At 49.9% G+C, this 15,216-nt stretch overlaps 2 protein-coding genes across 3 annotated transcripts; one reads left to right on the top strand and one right to left on the bottom strand.

Annotated features, from left to right (window-relative positions):
* Positions 1–2,319: 2,319 nt before the first annotated feature.
* Positions 2,320–4,083, top strand: LST1 (leukocyte specific transcript 1). The gene is made up of 4 exons (XM_032649503.1): positions 2,320–2,470; positions 2,866–2,964; positions 3,296–3,318; positions 3,843–4,083. Exons 1-4 carry the CDS (start codon positions 2,449–2,451, stop codon positions 3,990–3,992), a joined length of 294 nt encoding a protein of 97 aa, XP_032505394.1. The 5' UTR covers positions 2,320–2,448; the 3' UTR covers positions 3,993–4,083.
* A 147-nt stretch (positions 4,084–4,230) lies between these two features.
* On the bottom strand, positions 4,231–7,066 carry NCR3 (natural cytotoxicity triggering receptor 3). Of its 2 annotated transcripts, XM_032649502.1 has the most exons (5): positions 7,008–7,066; positions 6,820–6,876; positions 5,034–5,378; positions 4,761–4,868; positions 4,231–4,630 (listed from the first exon to the last, which is right to left on the bottom strand). In XM_032649502.1, exons 2-5 carry the CDS (start codon positions 6,860–6,862, stop codon positions 4,584–4,586), a joined length of 543 nt encoding a protein of 180 aa, XP_032505393.1. In that variant the 5' UTR covers positions 6,863–6,876; positions 7,008–7,066; the 3' UTR covers positions 4,231–4,583. The 2 variants fall into 2 exon arrangements, with proteins under 2 accessions (XP_032505393.1, XP_032505392.1); XM_032649501.1 differs by lacking the exon at positions 7,008–7,066 and having other exon boundaries at positions 6,820–6,975.
* Positions 7,067–15,216: the final 8,150 nt, after the last annotated feature.

The raw sequence follows: 15,216 nt of genomic DNA, 5'->3' as shown, positions 1-15,216 counted from the left end.
TTTGTCCATTTCAGGGTATGTAAATCTTACCTTCCTCACTCCCCCCAAAAAAGAATAGGGAAACAAACACTGAACTTGAGTCAATGATAAGCATGGTAAAGGGTTTAGAGGTAAAATGTACTGATGTTTGCAACTTTGAAAGGTATCAAAAAATGAGATGGATTGATAGATATGTGATAAAGCAAATATATAGAAGAATATTAATTGTAGAATCTAGGTGGTAGGGATAGGTTCACTGTACAATTCCTTCAATTTTTTTCTATGTTTGAATGTTTTAATAATAAAACATTTTGAAACAATATTTTCCTACTGTCCTGCATGGGAACACTGTGGATGGGAGAAGGGAAGGAAGTAGCAGAAAATTTCTGAACCTGGAGAAGGAAATGCAAATGCTTCTGGGCCCAGGCACCAGATCTCCTCTTCAGTCCTTGCTTCCACATGAGCTCCCAAGTCTTCACCCTCCTCAAGGACTAGGTGTGCCATCCTCCAGCATTTATCTCCCTCTCCGTCACAGTGCCACTAAGAGGCCTTCATCTAGGTCCTTGGACTGCCACCCTTACTTTTGTACTCAATATCAGAATGCTGCTTGCTGCAGGAAGGCCACCTGGATTGCCCATACCTCTTTTCCCAACACCAACTTGTCATCAACTTTCTGTCCTAGATCTATCAGCAGTGCTCATGTCGATCTAGTCTGGCTGTCTCTGACTCTCCTGTTTGTTAATCAGTCAGCCAAGTGCCCTGTTAGATACAGCCCCAGAATACCAGGAGAGTTACCCAAATCCACTGGAACTCCCAGTCTGCCTTGGGAGCTGGAGTGTGTGTCCACACATACCAGGATCATGAGCTCTCAGCGACACAGTGTAATTGGGAAAAGTGAATCAGGGAAGGCACCTAGAAGGGATATGATCACTGACGACTCGCGGGATCAATAGGATGGCTGGAGGGCTTCCCTGGTGGCGCAGTGGTTGAGAGTCCGCCTGCCGATGCAGGGGACACGGGTTCGTGCCCCGGTCCGGGAAGATCCCACATGCCGCGGAGCGGCTAGGCCCGTGAGCCATGGCCACTGACCCGCGCGTCCGGAGCCTATGCTCCGCAACGGGAGAGGCCACAGCAGTGAGAGGCCCGCATACCACAAAAAATAAATAAATAAAATTTTAAAAATAGGATGGCTGGAGCTGACAGGGATCACAGGCTGAATTATAGTCCTAGGAGCCTGAAAGGAAAAGATGTTGTAACCCTAACCCTCAAAGCCTAACTTCCTCTCCTAACAATGCTAGGGAGGCACCCAGGCTGGGGGAGAAGTTAAACCAGAGGAGGGGCAGGAATGTCTGAGGTGGCAACACTTTACCCAGGCAGCTCCGGTCAGTCGGGAGTCTGTCCAGCCGCAGGCCACAGACTCTAGGTAAGCTGGGCGAGAGCAGGGAACCCTCATGAAGGAAATCCAGGGAGGGGACAGTCACCCCCAGAGTGAGGTGAGTCTAAGATGAAGGAAGGGAGATTATGGCTTTGAGTCTCCCTGGGCCCTGGGAGAATCCTGTCTGGCCTCTGTCTCCGCTTCCCAAAGAACTGTAAACAATCCATTCTGCCGCCACTCCCCGTCATGGCCACCTCAGGCCCTCCTCTCCACCTGTGCTTCTGCTCCCCACCTGCCACCCCACCCTCCACGTCCCAGCGTTCCTCTTGAACCCAGGATGGTCTCAGTTTCCACACCCTGGTCACTGCCTCTGGCTCTGGATGAAGTCAGCGGCCCCCTCTTTGCCCTCAAACAGGAACCAGTGGTTGTAGGGCAGGAAGTGCCTGAGGGGAAGTTATGGGCCCCAGACGCTCCTCCATGCCCCACTTCAGCCCCAACAGTATCTGCCCAAGGGAAGCAGCTCTCCACACCAGCCAAGCGGGGGGACCCCCCTTTCCCAAGTTGTTCTGGGGCTGAGGGAGCGGCCGTAGGTGCCAGGTGGCGCTGGACACCACCTTCCCTATTTTCCCACCAGTCGCCATGCACCCTCCAGACCCCAGCTCCTGCCTCAGCCCCCTCACCAGAAACTAGAACTATCCAGTGCTGGAGAGGCCCCTATGAACCAGTTGGTCAGCCTAGGGTCGGAGAAACAGAGTGGGCTCTGGAGCTGGACAGAGCTGGCCTTGAACCCCAGCTCTGCCACTTCTGGGCTGGACGTCCTTGTCGGAGTCCAGCCTCGAGTCTCAGGTCCTTCACCAAGGAAATGGGCACCATAATACCCTACATTGTTATGGGGATTAGCAGTGACGAATAGAAAGAGCCCAGTTCAGGGTTGGCACATAGCTAAGGCTCCTCAGCCTGGGAGACGATTGTAACAGGGGCCCCAGACTTTACAGATGAGGAACTTGGGGCACGTGACTCACCCCAGTCCATTTAGCCTGGAAGAGCAGCGCTAGGTTTCCCAACCTGCAAGCTAGTCTTCAGTCCCCAACCTAATGGAAGCTTGTAAGACAAAAGGTAAGGTAACCCTCCGCTCAGGGAGGGCTGTGGCGCACAGGGAACAGTGGATAAAAAGCGGTGTGTGTGCGGGTCGTGGGTAGGTGGCCAGGGTCTCTCGGGGCCAGCCAGTGCAGCGGACAAGGGGCTTCATGGGGAGGCCCAGAGAGGGCAGCAATGTGGTGGGAGGTTTCTGAGGGGCGAGTGGTCTCGGGGACGAGCGAGGTAACTGATGAGTCATGGCCACCTCTGGGAGGAGGTGAGGGAACACAGTCTGGGGTGAAGAACCTCTGAAAGAATGGTTTTCTGCCTCTAAAACTGTTGGAGAAAGGAGCTGGGATCCCCGACCAACGAGGAGGATGGGGTAAGCTGCAGAGAGAAATGGGCTCTCTGACACTCACCCCTTTTCCCTGCAGAGATATGCCCTTACCTATATGGGGGCCTAGGGCTGGGGGTGCTTCTGTTCCTCGTCATGGTCATTCTGTCCGTCTGCCTGTGTCGGCTCCGTGGGAGAGGTGAACCCCACCCTCACCTCCCTCTTACCCCCTCGCCCCTCACCCCCGGGCAACACCCTGTGCCGTCCCCCCCACACCCTTTCCTCCTGCGCTCCCAGATGCCCCCATCAACCCTGACTCGCCCCTCCTGCCTGAGGAAGGGGGTAGAAGTTGGGGGGTGGAGAGGGAGGGGAGAGTGTCCAAAGAGAGGGACCTTGGCTTTTGGCTGTGGGAACCACAGGGAGGTTGGCAAGTGAGGAAACACCTGCTGGGGGTGGGGAGAGTGGGCGAGGAGGGCTGGAGGTGGCACAAGGGAGGCAAGGGCCAAGCCGAGCTGCTTCTTTTCTTCCAGTGAGGAGGCTGGAGAGGAGCTGGGTGAGTCTGGGGCAGAGAAGTGCATGATGGGGCAACAAGCGGGGGCTGAGGTCGGGGGGCAGGAGAAGAGGGAGAAACGAGCCGGAGAGACAGAGGAAGTAAGAGAGAAGCAGAAAGAGGGAAGTAAGGGATGAGAAGAAGAGAGGAAAGGAAAGGGGTAGAGATGGAAAGAAGAAATAAGACAGAAAGGAGAGAGAGGAAGAAATGAGGGAGAGAGAGACAAAAGTGAGAGGCAAAAATCAGAGAGAGAATGAGAGAGACACAGGGAAAATGAGAGAAATCAAGAGAAAAAGTAAGAGAAGGAGATTAAGAGTGATAGAGGGGGAGAGTGAGAGAGTAAGAGAGACACAAAGGGAAAAGGACAAGAGAGAGAGACGGAAAGAAAGAGAGAGGGGGAGAGAGCGCACAAATAGAGGCAATGAGGTAAGAAAGTGGGGCAGGGGAGCAGTGAGAACTCAGAGGGCAGCATCAGGGGAGGGAGGCTCCTGGGGACCTCCCGTCAGCACCCTCTGTCCCGGCCCCAGGCCCAGCTCTCGCAACAGGAGCCCCACTATGCGTCCCTGCTGAGGCTGCCTGAACGGGAGGGACCTGACCTCGGCAACCAAGAAAGGGAAGGCAGCAAGGAGGACCCCAGCACGGACTACGCCTGCATTGCCAAGAACAAACCCATCTGAGCACCCCCAGACGCCTCGTCCAGCCCAGGCGGGTGGTCAGGGCCATGCTGTAAAGACCAATAAAGATCCAGTAAAGACCATGGTCTCGCCACCCTCTGTGTCTCAGGCTTCTCCATCTACCTCAAGCCCCAGCTCAACAGGGCCACCATCAAGACCTAAGCAACTTACCCTCCCACCCATTCTTACCCACCAGGGATCCACTGGGTGAAGAAGGCTGTTTAGGGACCCAAGCTCCCCTGAAGGCCAGAAAAGAGCATTTGTCTGTGGGCCATTGAGAAGTAGAACTAATCATGTGTGATACTCCACTTTTCTCAGGACGAAGGACCTTAGCCTCCTGGGTGGGAGAAGGAGGTGTGGAGTCTCAGGATGATGGTGGGAGGGAACTCTAGGCACAGTCCTGGGACGCTCCCTCCTCGGACCGTTCCAGACCAGACTTGGTAGAAGGGAGAGTAAGAGTTGGGAGAACCCAGAAAGGGCACATTGGGTCATCTAGAGCAAGAAATACACAAAAGGAGTTAATGGTGGGGCAGAGAGGGATTTATTGGGGGGTGTCTTGAAGAACTTGGGATCCCTGGGGTCTGAAATCACTCATCAGAGGCCATCCAAGGAGTGGCAGTGTGCTCCCACATGACAGTGGCCTGGTGGAGAGACCACAGGAGCAGCTCAGTGCTGCAGCTTCCTTCTCTTCGGGGTCTCTGTCTCCACCTGCTCCAGCCCTCTCAGCGCCCCTCCCATCTCTGCGCCCATTGTCCCGGCTCCACTACTCACATTTGCCCTGGTAATAGATGGTGCTGCCCATGGCCACTGAGAGAAAGCTGAAGGCATAGAACCCAGCCCGAAGGAGGAAGACTGTGCCGGCAGCTAGCTGAGGAGGTCCTGCATGTGGGTGGGGATGGCGAGGGGGAGAAGGGCTTAGGAAAGGAGGCCCTGGGAAGAAGCGTGCACAGGCTTAGGGAGGACAGTGGGCCTCAGGGAAGGACTCTTGACTACCAGGGAGAGTGGGGCCTCCGGCCAAGGAGGCACAGCTTCCCAGCACCTCACCTTTCTCCACAACCAGCAGAGTCCCATTCCCTGTTCCGACACCCAGGCCCAGCACCTCCACCCTGCACACGTAGACTCCGGCGTCACGGGCTCGGGTGTCCCAGATGTGCAGCTCAGCCTGGTGGTCACAGAGGAAACGGGAAGAGGGGAGAGGGGCCAGGCGGCCCCTGAACTCTGCGGTCTCATTCCTCACTTCCTTCCCTGGGGCCACTTTGTCCTGGTACCACGTGACAGAACCAATGGCCAATTTCCCTTGGCTGGCATTGAAGGAACAGGGCAGGAAGGCAGGGGTGCCCTCCTGGGTACGGATCTCAGGGGGCTGGGACACCCAGAGAGCACAGGATCCTGGGGGCAGAGAGAAGACCCAGAGAAACGCCTCCCCAGTTACTCCAAAGAGAAAAGACAAGAGAGCTTGCAGTAGACTATCCCTGCTGTACCCCACCCACAGAGGGCCTAGAGGGACGAGCACTTTAGATGTCTCATTAAGCCTTTCCTCTTTACCAATCTAATTTCTTAACATTGCTTATTAAATTGTTTTTCAAATTCTTTCCCATACCAACTCTCACCCTCACCCTCTCCCATCATTCTCCAGTTCCATTCACTAGTAACATTTTGCTGAAATTTAACTTGTCACAGTGAAAGTGAAGCTCATTCATGAACGTGGCTGCCTAGTTAACTAATACCATTAATTATATTAATCCAGGTATTATCTTAGTACTAATAGCATTCTGTTGCATACCATCCTTGCTACTTTGTTCTTTTTGTTGTTGTTGTTAAAGAGCATTAACTAGGGCTTCCCTGGTGGCACAGTGGTTGAGAGTCCGCCTGCCGATGCAGGGGACACGGGTTCGTACCCCGGTCCGGGAAGATCCCACATGGCGCGGAGCGGCTGGGCCCGTGAGACATGGCCGCTGAGCCTGCGCGTCCGGAGCCTGTGCTCCGCAGCGGGAGAGGCCATAACAGTGAGAGGCCCACGTATGGCAAAAAAAAAAAAAGAGCATTAACTAATTAAATCTCCAGGTGAAGACATGGCTATAATTGCTTGGGATCCCTATTTAACTTATCTAAAATGATGAATTAAACCAATTATTAAAATTCTTGATTAAATTCTCTAGTTAATGAAATTTACCAATCAGTCTTCTATTTCAGTGATTCTCAAACTTGAGAGCACGTTGGAATCCCCTGGAGTGCTTGTTAAAACAGATTCCCAGGCCCCACTCCCAGAATTTTTTATTCAGTGCGTCTGGAGTGGGTCCTGAGAATTTGCCCTAGGTCCCCGCTGACGCTGATGCTGGTCTGGAATCCACACTGAATTTAGTCAATGAATATGTCTGACAATTAAAATCAGTTTCATTAAGAAACTTAACTTAGATTTAATTAGATCTCCTAAACTCCTAATTATATCTAGACCCTAGATAATAAGCCTTGTTTAATAAGTTTATTAAACTCATCGAATTAAAACTGACCCCTTAAAAAGATTTGACCCCTTCCTTCAAGCCCTTCCTTCCTTCAAGCCCTTTTTTACTGGTTCTTTAAACTTTATCTTGTTAGGAACGTGGCTGGGAAGGAAGAGTTCCAGGATGGAAGCTGGGGAATGACCTTCCCAGCGGGTGACGTGGAGGGAACTGCGAAGTGGGGAAGCCCACTGGGTATCAGCTTTATTGAGGGATGCCCTGCTTTCAGCCCCCACCCAACCTGCTCCCCCGGGACATCTATGTCCAGCCTCCCCCATCCTCCATCCTCCCAGCCCCACACCCCTCAGGGTCCTGGGAGAAACCCCTGTCACCTGGATGGACCGTGATGAAGATGAGGAACAGCATCCGGGCCATGTCGAAGGGTGTTCCTGTTGACGAGGGGGACGTGAGCAGTGAGGTCTGGGTGGAGGAAAACGACCCACTAGTTCTGACCAGGACTTTGGTCACTGGATGGGGGTGGGGAGCTTCCTGTGACACACAGGACTGACACATCACTTACAAAGGACCTCAACGCCCTAGGGCCTGGGGCATCAGACGCATGCCTCCCTGAGGAAAGAGGATGCTGCTGACGGTGATATCTGGGTCACTAGGAGGTGGGGGCAGCATGTGGGCATGTTGCCTAAGTGTTTGAGGGGGAGGGGGGTCTTAGATGGCCGGTGATGCTAGGGTGGGTGGGTGGATAGGTGAGACCAGGATGTGGTTCCCCTATCTTTTGAGGTTCAAGAAGACCAACCCTTTACCAAGAATCAGCCTCCAAGAGCCTTTCTGGGCTCAGAGCTAACCTACTTCCCCTCCCCTTGGCTCAATAGCACCCAGGTCCACCCTATCCATTCCCTTCCTTCGAGTCTGGCCCTCCCCCAGGGCTGCTCTAGAAATTCTATAAATGAGAGGATTAGCAGAAGTCAGTTGATTGGTCGTGGCGACAGGGAGTTGCCAGGGACTTTGTCTGTTTCACTTAGGATGTGTTGACTTGGGTGGATTGGCAGAGTGAGTGCCGCTGATGGGGAAGTTCGGATGCATTCACATTCAGAGCCCCACTAAAGGAACACACCTCTTGCAGAGGTCTGCTTTACCAGATGTGTTCTGCACAGATTTATCACCCACTGGTCAATTCACTCATTTTTTATTTTATTCATTATTTAGCTAACATTTATTGAGAAATCACAAAGTGCCCCCATTACATGAAATGCATTATGACAGACCCAAATGAAATACACATTACGTTACACATAACTCCAAGGTTATGCAGGGATTAGTACAAGAGTATGCAACACACTCTTGTACATGTATTACACACCTACATGAGATAACACAGCACAGAGAAAAGAGGATGATGTGTGATATGCTGGGTGAAGCCTGCCCAGCCCTCGCCACACATTTTCCCTCTGGCTCCTTTTATATCAGTACATATTCTTTCTTTCTGTCCGAGTTTCTCGCTGTTTCACAATACATCCATAGATTGTGCAGTCCTAATCTCCACTACAGTGATTTGGAGCACTTTTGGAGAAGTAGTAATTTTATGGTTAAGAATGCTGGCTTGGGGCTTCCCTGGTGGCGCAGTGGTTGAGAGTCTGCCGATGTAGGGGACACAGGTTCGTGCCCCGGTCCGGGAAGATCCCACATGCCGCGGAGTGGCTGGGCCCATGAGCCATGGCCGCTGAGCCTGCGCGTCCGGAGCCTGCGCTCCACAACGGGAGAGGACACAACAGTGAGGACACAACCGCAAAAAAAAAAAGAAAAGAATGCTGGCTTGAAGTCAGGCTGTGATCAGCTCCCCTACAAACTAGTTACATAATCTTGAACAAATTATTGAACCTCTCTGAACCACCTAGACAAGCACGGTACCTCACAATCTGGGAAGGAGTGACTCAGCCACTCTCTTTTAGTGGAGTGGCTGCCTCCTCGGGGCCATCTAACCAGAGGCTGTGGAAATGAGGTGCCATGGCAAGGCAAGGGCTGCCCCCTGGTGGTCAGAGAGAAGGGGGAGGCCTGAGGCACCAATATGTGGCTTTTCTCAACTGGGCCTTAATTCCAGCTTCTGCCCTGTCCCTTACCTTGCCTTGTCCTATCAACGCCCCATCCCCATCCCCAAAGGGTCAATGTGGAGCAAATTGTCTCTTGTACTCCACTGTGGGAACCCCATGGTTTGGGGAGGGAGGGAAGATCACCACCAGTGGAGTCGGGGTGAGGGGCTGGAATGGGCAACTGGCCTGAGGATAAAACTCTGTATTTCACAGAGCGTATAATTAATCACATGGCACTACTCCATGTCCCAGGGCAATGCAGCTTAGAAGCCAAGTCAACATAAATAGGAATCATGGTTCCCCTACTTACTGTAAAATGGGAGTAGCATCTGTCAGTTTTCAGACTCCACTGCAGTGGAGGGTCAGTGTATGTTAGCCTTTATATCCTCCCCAGTCCTGAGCTAGAATGACCAAGATTATAGCTGGGCCTGAACTCAGAGGTGCTTTGCTCTTTCAACCTCTTTTGTCCACCTAAGATTTCCAGTATCCAAAACTGTTGTGGATTATGAAGAGAGTACTTGGCTTTTCTTAAAGTCCATCTAGAATAAACCCTGGAGTATGTGTGGATTCAAGGACCCTTTCAATAAATCTGAGACCCTCTAGGGCACTTTAACCTGTAGGATGGGAACTGCTGTGCTAATAAGCTCAGCAAACTCAAGGATGTAACTTTTCAAAAGAAACTTTTACCAGGTACTCAAGAAGAAAGGCAACAAGTAGGAAAGTTGTGAAATGGATGTACACACGTCTCTGGTCTGACTGCTTTAACATCCAGCTGTGGGCTGCCTTGAGGGTGGTCAGGGCCAGCAAACTCCCAACTTAGAGCTTAGAGCAGGAAAAGAAGTGAAAAAAACAGAAGGGATTCTGGAATCCCAGCACAAGTGATCCCATCTCACCTGGTGTTTCCTCCTCTACGTGTTGGCAAGGGTGAGACTTGGGTGACTTCTCCTCCAGCTGAGTCCTTATAAATATTTTTCAACTAATTAATGGTTCTCAGGATATACTTTCAACCTCTGACCATGACTCCTCTGAGGTTCACCCCACCTCCTTTGGCCTCTCCTTCTTGCTGTCACTGTCCAACTCCTTCACATTCACCAAGAGCAGACGCCCGGCTCTCCAGCTGCCTCTCTATTTCAATCTCTGCCATCTCTCTGGAAGATTTAATGTCCACGTATATGACATTATATACAGATGTAAATATATATATATATATATATATATAGTAAAGTACATAGATCTTAAGTGTACTGTTTGATGACCTCTGGCAAATATACACACCCATGTACACAGCACTGCAATTGAGATACAAATCACTTCCACCACCCCAGGAAACTCTCCTACGCCCCTCTTTGGTCAATCCCCTTCCCCTCCCAGGAGCAACTACTGATTTATACCCCTATAGATTAGTTTAATCTGTTCTTGAACTTCATACAAATGGAATCATATAGCATACACTACTGTATCTGGCTTCCTTCGTTCTGCATAATGTCTGTGAAATTCATCTATGTTGTTCCAGGTATCAGAGGCTTGTTCCTTTTTGTTGCTGAGTGGTATTCCATTATATGGATGTACCACAGTTTGTTTATCCATTCACCTGATGATGTACAATTGGATTATTTCTATTGGTTTGATGTTATGAGTACATCTCCTATGAACATTCTTGCACACAATTTTCAAATTACTTTTCTATGCACTAATTTCACAGTTCCTTCACCTTGTCCACTCCATCCATCATCTTGACTCTACATGACCTATACCTTGGATCTTTTCTCCATTTTACCTCTTCTTTCACAGGGACATAAAAGCAATCAGACCTGAGTCCCTCCCAACTCCTGTACCCTCCACATGTGCTTTCACACCATTCTCCTGTTGGAAGACTTTTGGGATGTTTCTCTTACCTTCATTCAACTGAGCATCTATTATGGGCTTACCTAGGCAATTCTGTCATAGCCACATTTTTTTTTAAATAAATACATTTATGTATATATGTATGTATGTATTTTGGGCCGCGTTGGGTCTTCGTTGCTGTGCGGGCTTTCACTAGTTGCGGTGAGCGGGGGCTACTCTTCATTGAGGTGGCCTCTCTTGCTGCGGAGCACCAGCTCTATGTGAGCAGGTTTCAGTAGCTGTGGCACGCGGGCTCAGTAGTTGTGACTCGCAGGCTCTAGAGCGCAGGCTCAGTAGTTGTGGCACACGGGCTTATTTGCTCCACAGCATGTGGGATCATCCCGGACCAGGGCTCGAACCCATGTCCCCTGCATTGGCAGATGGATTCTTAACCACTGCACCACCAGGGAAATCCATAGCCACAGTTTTAACTACTGCTAGTCTCTGTCGAGTCCCCAGTCTATATCTCCATCTCAATTTGTACCTTTACCTCAGGCCTCTTTCTGAGATCTGAGTCCAGATTATCTAACCTCCCTCTAGACATCTTCCCCAGAATGTACCACAGGCATTTCAAAATCATCAGTGTCTACCCAAACTGGGTCAGCCTTCTATATTCCCCACGCCAGTGAATGGAAACAATCTACCCAGTCACTCAAAGCAAAATCCTGGGACTTATCCTATTCTGCCTTCTCCCTCCATTCTCCCATCCAAAAACCCCAAGTGCCATCCATTCTGCCTCTGAGATATATAAGTATCTTCCTCTGCCTTTTGATTCTCACTGCTAGTTAAGGCCCTCATCATCTCAGGATGAAACTAGGACAATTGCTTCTCCGATGGACAGTGGGTTTCTTCTCAATATTCATTCCACGTCTCCCTATCTGAGCATCAGGGCTCATCCATCTATTCAACTATGCCTTTACTGAGTGCCTTCCACGTGCTAGACATCCTATCTTCATCTTCCCTGATCTCTTTTTCCCTTACCTCTCTCCTTATCTCTCATATATCTCTGTCCACAGCTCTATTTATTGTCTCACCATATTTATTTTTTATTTTATTATTATTATTTTTGGGGGGGTACGCGGGCCTCTCACCGTTGTGGCCTCTCCCGTTGTGGAGCACAGGCTCCGGACGCGCAGGCTCAGCAGCCATGGCTCACGGGCCCAGCCGCTCCGCGGCATGTGGGATCTTCCCAGACCAGGGCACAAACCCGTGTCCCCTGCATCGGCAGGTGGATTCTTAACCACTGCGCCACCAGGGGATTCCTGGTCATTTCTTTTTGTTACTCTTTTTTTTTTTTAAAGCTTATCAGTTTGGGTTTTTTTTAGTATTTATTTATTTGGTTGCACCAGGTCTTAGTTGAGGCACGTGAGCTCCTCAGGTACGGCAGGCGGGCTCAGTTGCGGCTCGTGGGCTCCTTAGTTGTGGCATGCAAACTCTTAGTTGCAGTATGCATGTGAGATCTAGTTCCCTGACCAGGGATCGAATCCGGCCCCCTGCATTGGGAGCGCAGAGTCCTATCCACTGCACCACTGGGGAAGTCCCACTCATATTTAAATGAGATAGATTTTTCTAAACTATTAACAGGAGGACGTTTGGTGGGGGGTCAGAATGGCTTTCCAGACTTACAAGTACAAGGACTCCTCCTCTTTTGCCATCACAATGGATTATTTCCTTAAATTTGGCACCTCTGTGTAGCCACTACCTCCTTGGCCTCTGAGAACCTCTCCCAGTTAAGTAAGCATTTACCCCCAACCTTAGGCTTCTTTATTTCACAGGAAACCTCACAGGCTGCCACCTCCCAAGTGCACCTAAGGTGGTGCACTTAATATTAGGAGAATTTTGCTGCCACATCTGGGTCCCTTTGGCTGCTTTAAAACATTCTCTCTCCACCTTTACGGGTATTTGAATCTGTTCAGTTAGCACTGCCCTCAGCTTTTCCCTCCAGGGGTGAGGCCTTTCCTCCCAGGAAGGAATATTTGCTTTTTTTTTTTTTTTTTTCTCAGAGGCACTCTTGGGGAATGCCTGCTCAGCGGGGAATTTGGTCACGCGGACACATAAATCGGAGTTTGTAGGTACTCTGTATCTCCTAGCTTCACTGAAAATGTAGCGCGCGCGTGCGTGCGTGTGTGTTTCCAATCTCTTTACAGGAGTCAAGAGGGGAAATTTAGAAATAAACTGTTGCCACATTCCCCTCAAAGCCCTACAAGGAGGCATTTTAGAAAAGAAAAGGCTTTGGCAAAAGCGATGTTGGTTACTCTGTTATGGTTCTCCAGAGCTGTACCTCGTAGACTCAGAATCCTAACTTGTTTTCCTGCCTCCCGGAAAGCCTCTTGTTAACCAAGCCCCTGAGTCTGGTGCATACACCAGGATGCCCTTTTGTTCATTTACAATAAGAAATAGAGCTAGAGCAGAGATCCGTTTCTTCCCAGCCCCCCACACTGCCCCCATACACACGTATACACTGTATCATTCAGGTTCTCAAATTTGGTTCATTTGAGGAAATAGTTTTGTTTTGTTTTTTTAATTTGGCTGGGCTGGGTCTTAGTTGAAGCATGCGGGATCTTTAGTTGCAGCACACAGGATCTTTTTTTAGCTGCGGCATGCGGGATCTTTAGTTGTGGCATGCGAACTCTTAGTTGCAGCATGTGGGATCTAGTTCCCTGACCAGGGATGGAACCCTGCATTGGGAGCGCAGAGTCTTAGCTACTGGACCACCAGAGAAGTGCCCAGAGATAGTTTATTTACCAAGGTGCGGGTCAGGTATAGGGGAATCACAAGGCATATTGCAACCCCGGCCCAAAGGGATGAGGGGAGGAGAGATTACAGCAGTGGTTTTTACTCATTTTGTGCCACAGATCTCTTCAGCATTCTGGTAAAGTGTAAAATAAAAAATATATAACAAAGTAAAACAATTACATTGAGTTCCAGTTATCAAAATATTAATAAAATATTGGGATAGAAAAAAACATGTACTTATTACCACATTAAAAGACAAGAGATTTAAAAGAGAGGCAAGTTGGGACTTCCCTGGTGGTCCAGTGGGTAAGACTCCACGCTCCCAGTGCAGGGGGCCCGGGTTCCATCCCTGGTCAGGGAACTAGACCCCACATGCCACAATGAAAGATCCCGCACGCCACAACTAAGACCCGGCATAGCCAAATAAGTAAATAAATATTAAAAAAAGAAATACAGGCAAGTTGAAGTTAGACTTTAAAAAAGATATCAGTGCAAAAGATGTTGTTGGCTTGAGTAAGAACTTTAAACTGTGAAGTGGTCTTTGACAAGGCAACACGTGTAATGTTGGATGTGAGAAGAGGATGTACTTTTTCTTTTCCAAATTCACAGACCACCTGAAAGTTATTCCCTGGGCTTCTGAAATCTGGAAAAGGACAGCATCACGTAGAGCAGGTTGCCTGGAGAGGAGCATTGCCCATAGATGGAGGTGTCAGCCAGCCTGAGGTGACCTTGTGGGAAGGGAGTCGGAGGAATGAATACCCTTAACTTAATGTGCTCCCTCCTGTTGTTCTCCTGCCACGCTCCCCATCAGCCAAGACAGCTAGAAACCAGAGGTGCCCTTGATATAGTCTGTACAGGTTAGTCTCCTGGGGCAGAGAACAGAGTGGGAGAGGGAAAATGGAGGGGCAAACAGAAGACATCCAGGCACACACACACACACACACACACACACACACACACACACACACAGAGACAAGCTTTCTGGCCAGTGTATTTTCTTCATGTAGGTACACAGGGGACCTAATTCTAACCAGGAGCTCCCCTGGAGAGTGGACAGACATCCATACTCAGACATCCAGACACATCCTCACCTTAGGACTTTGCGTTTGCTGTTCCCTCTGCCTGAAATGATCCCCTCCAATATATCCACGTGGCTTGTTTCCTCACCTCCTTGAAATCTTTGCTCAAATATCACTTTCGCAGAGAAGCCTCCCTAAGCACCCTATTTAAATATGCAGTCTGGGCAGCCCTTCCTATCTCCTTCCTTATTTTGTTCTCCATAGGCACCTACCACCTTTAATATACTTGTTTATTTTTATTGTCTGTCTCCCCCAATTAGATTGTCCACGAGGACAAGATTTTATACTTATTTGGTTCATTGGCCCTAGAAAGGTGCCTGGCATATAGTAAGCACTCAATAAATATTTGTTGAATGAATGTATGAATAAAAAAATAGATTCCCTCCACTAGGCACCAAGACCATCGGGAGGGCAGGGTTGCAGCTTTCTCCTCAGGGGGAGAGGAAGCTGTGATAAAGGGAACTCAAGAGGCCAGAGTCCCCATCAGCATCTCCCCCAATCATGTGGGTCAGGGAGAGGGCAGTGAGAAATGAAAACTCCCAGCTGCAGAAGGGGAAATAGGTTGGGGGGCGGGGGAGAGAAGGAAAGGTGTGCTCATCAGTGCTGGGGCAGAGTGGCTGGAACTTGGGGCAGGGAGCTTAGACAAAAGTGTCTCAGTGAGGGGGACACACTGTCCTGGCCTCCCCTAGAAGCCACTAGCCAAAAAGAACAGCAAAGGGGATAAAGAGTGTGCCTAGGAAAGACATTTATCAGAGGCTGCTCCCCACTCTGTTGAGCCCACAGTGACCAGCAGCGCCCCACGCCTAATGTTGGCCTCACCCCCTGGCTCTTGTATCCACCAATACTATCTCTCAGCACCACTGGCCTCCAAAGAATCTTTTTTTTTTTTTTTTTGGCCGTGTCATGCAGCTTGTGGGATTTTAGTTCCCCCACCAGGGATTGAACCCGGGCCCTTGGCAGTGATAGCGCCACAGTCCTAACCACT

The sequence above is a fragment of the Phocoena sinus genome, chromosome 11 (assembly GCF_008692025.1).
Source record: "Phocoena sinus isolate mPhoSin1 chromosome 11, mPhoSin1.pri, whole genome shotgun sequence".
Lineage (NCBI taxonomy): Eukaryota > Metazoa > Chordata > Mammalia > Artiodactyla > Phocoenidae > Phocoena > Phocoena sinus.
This window is presented reverse-complemented; position numbering and strand designations above follow the sequence as displayed.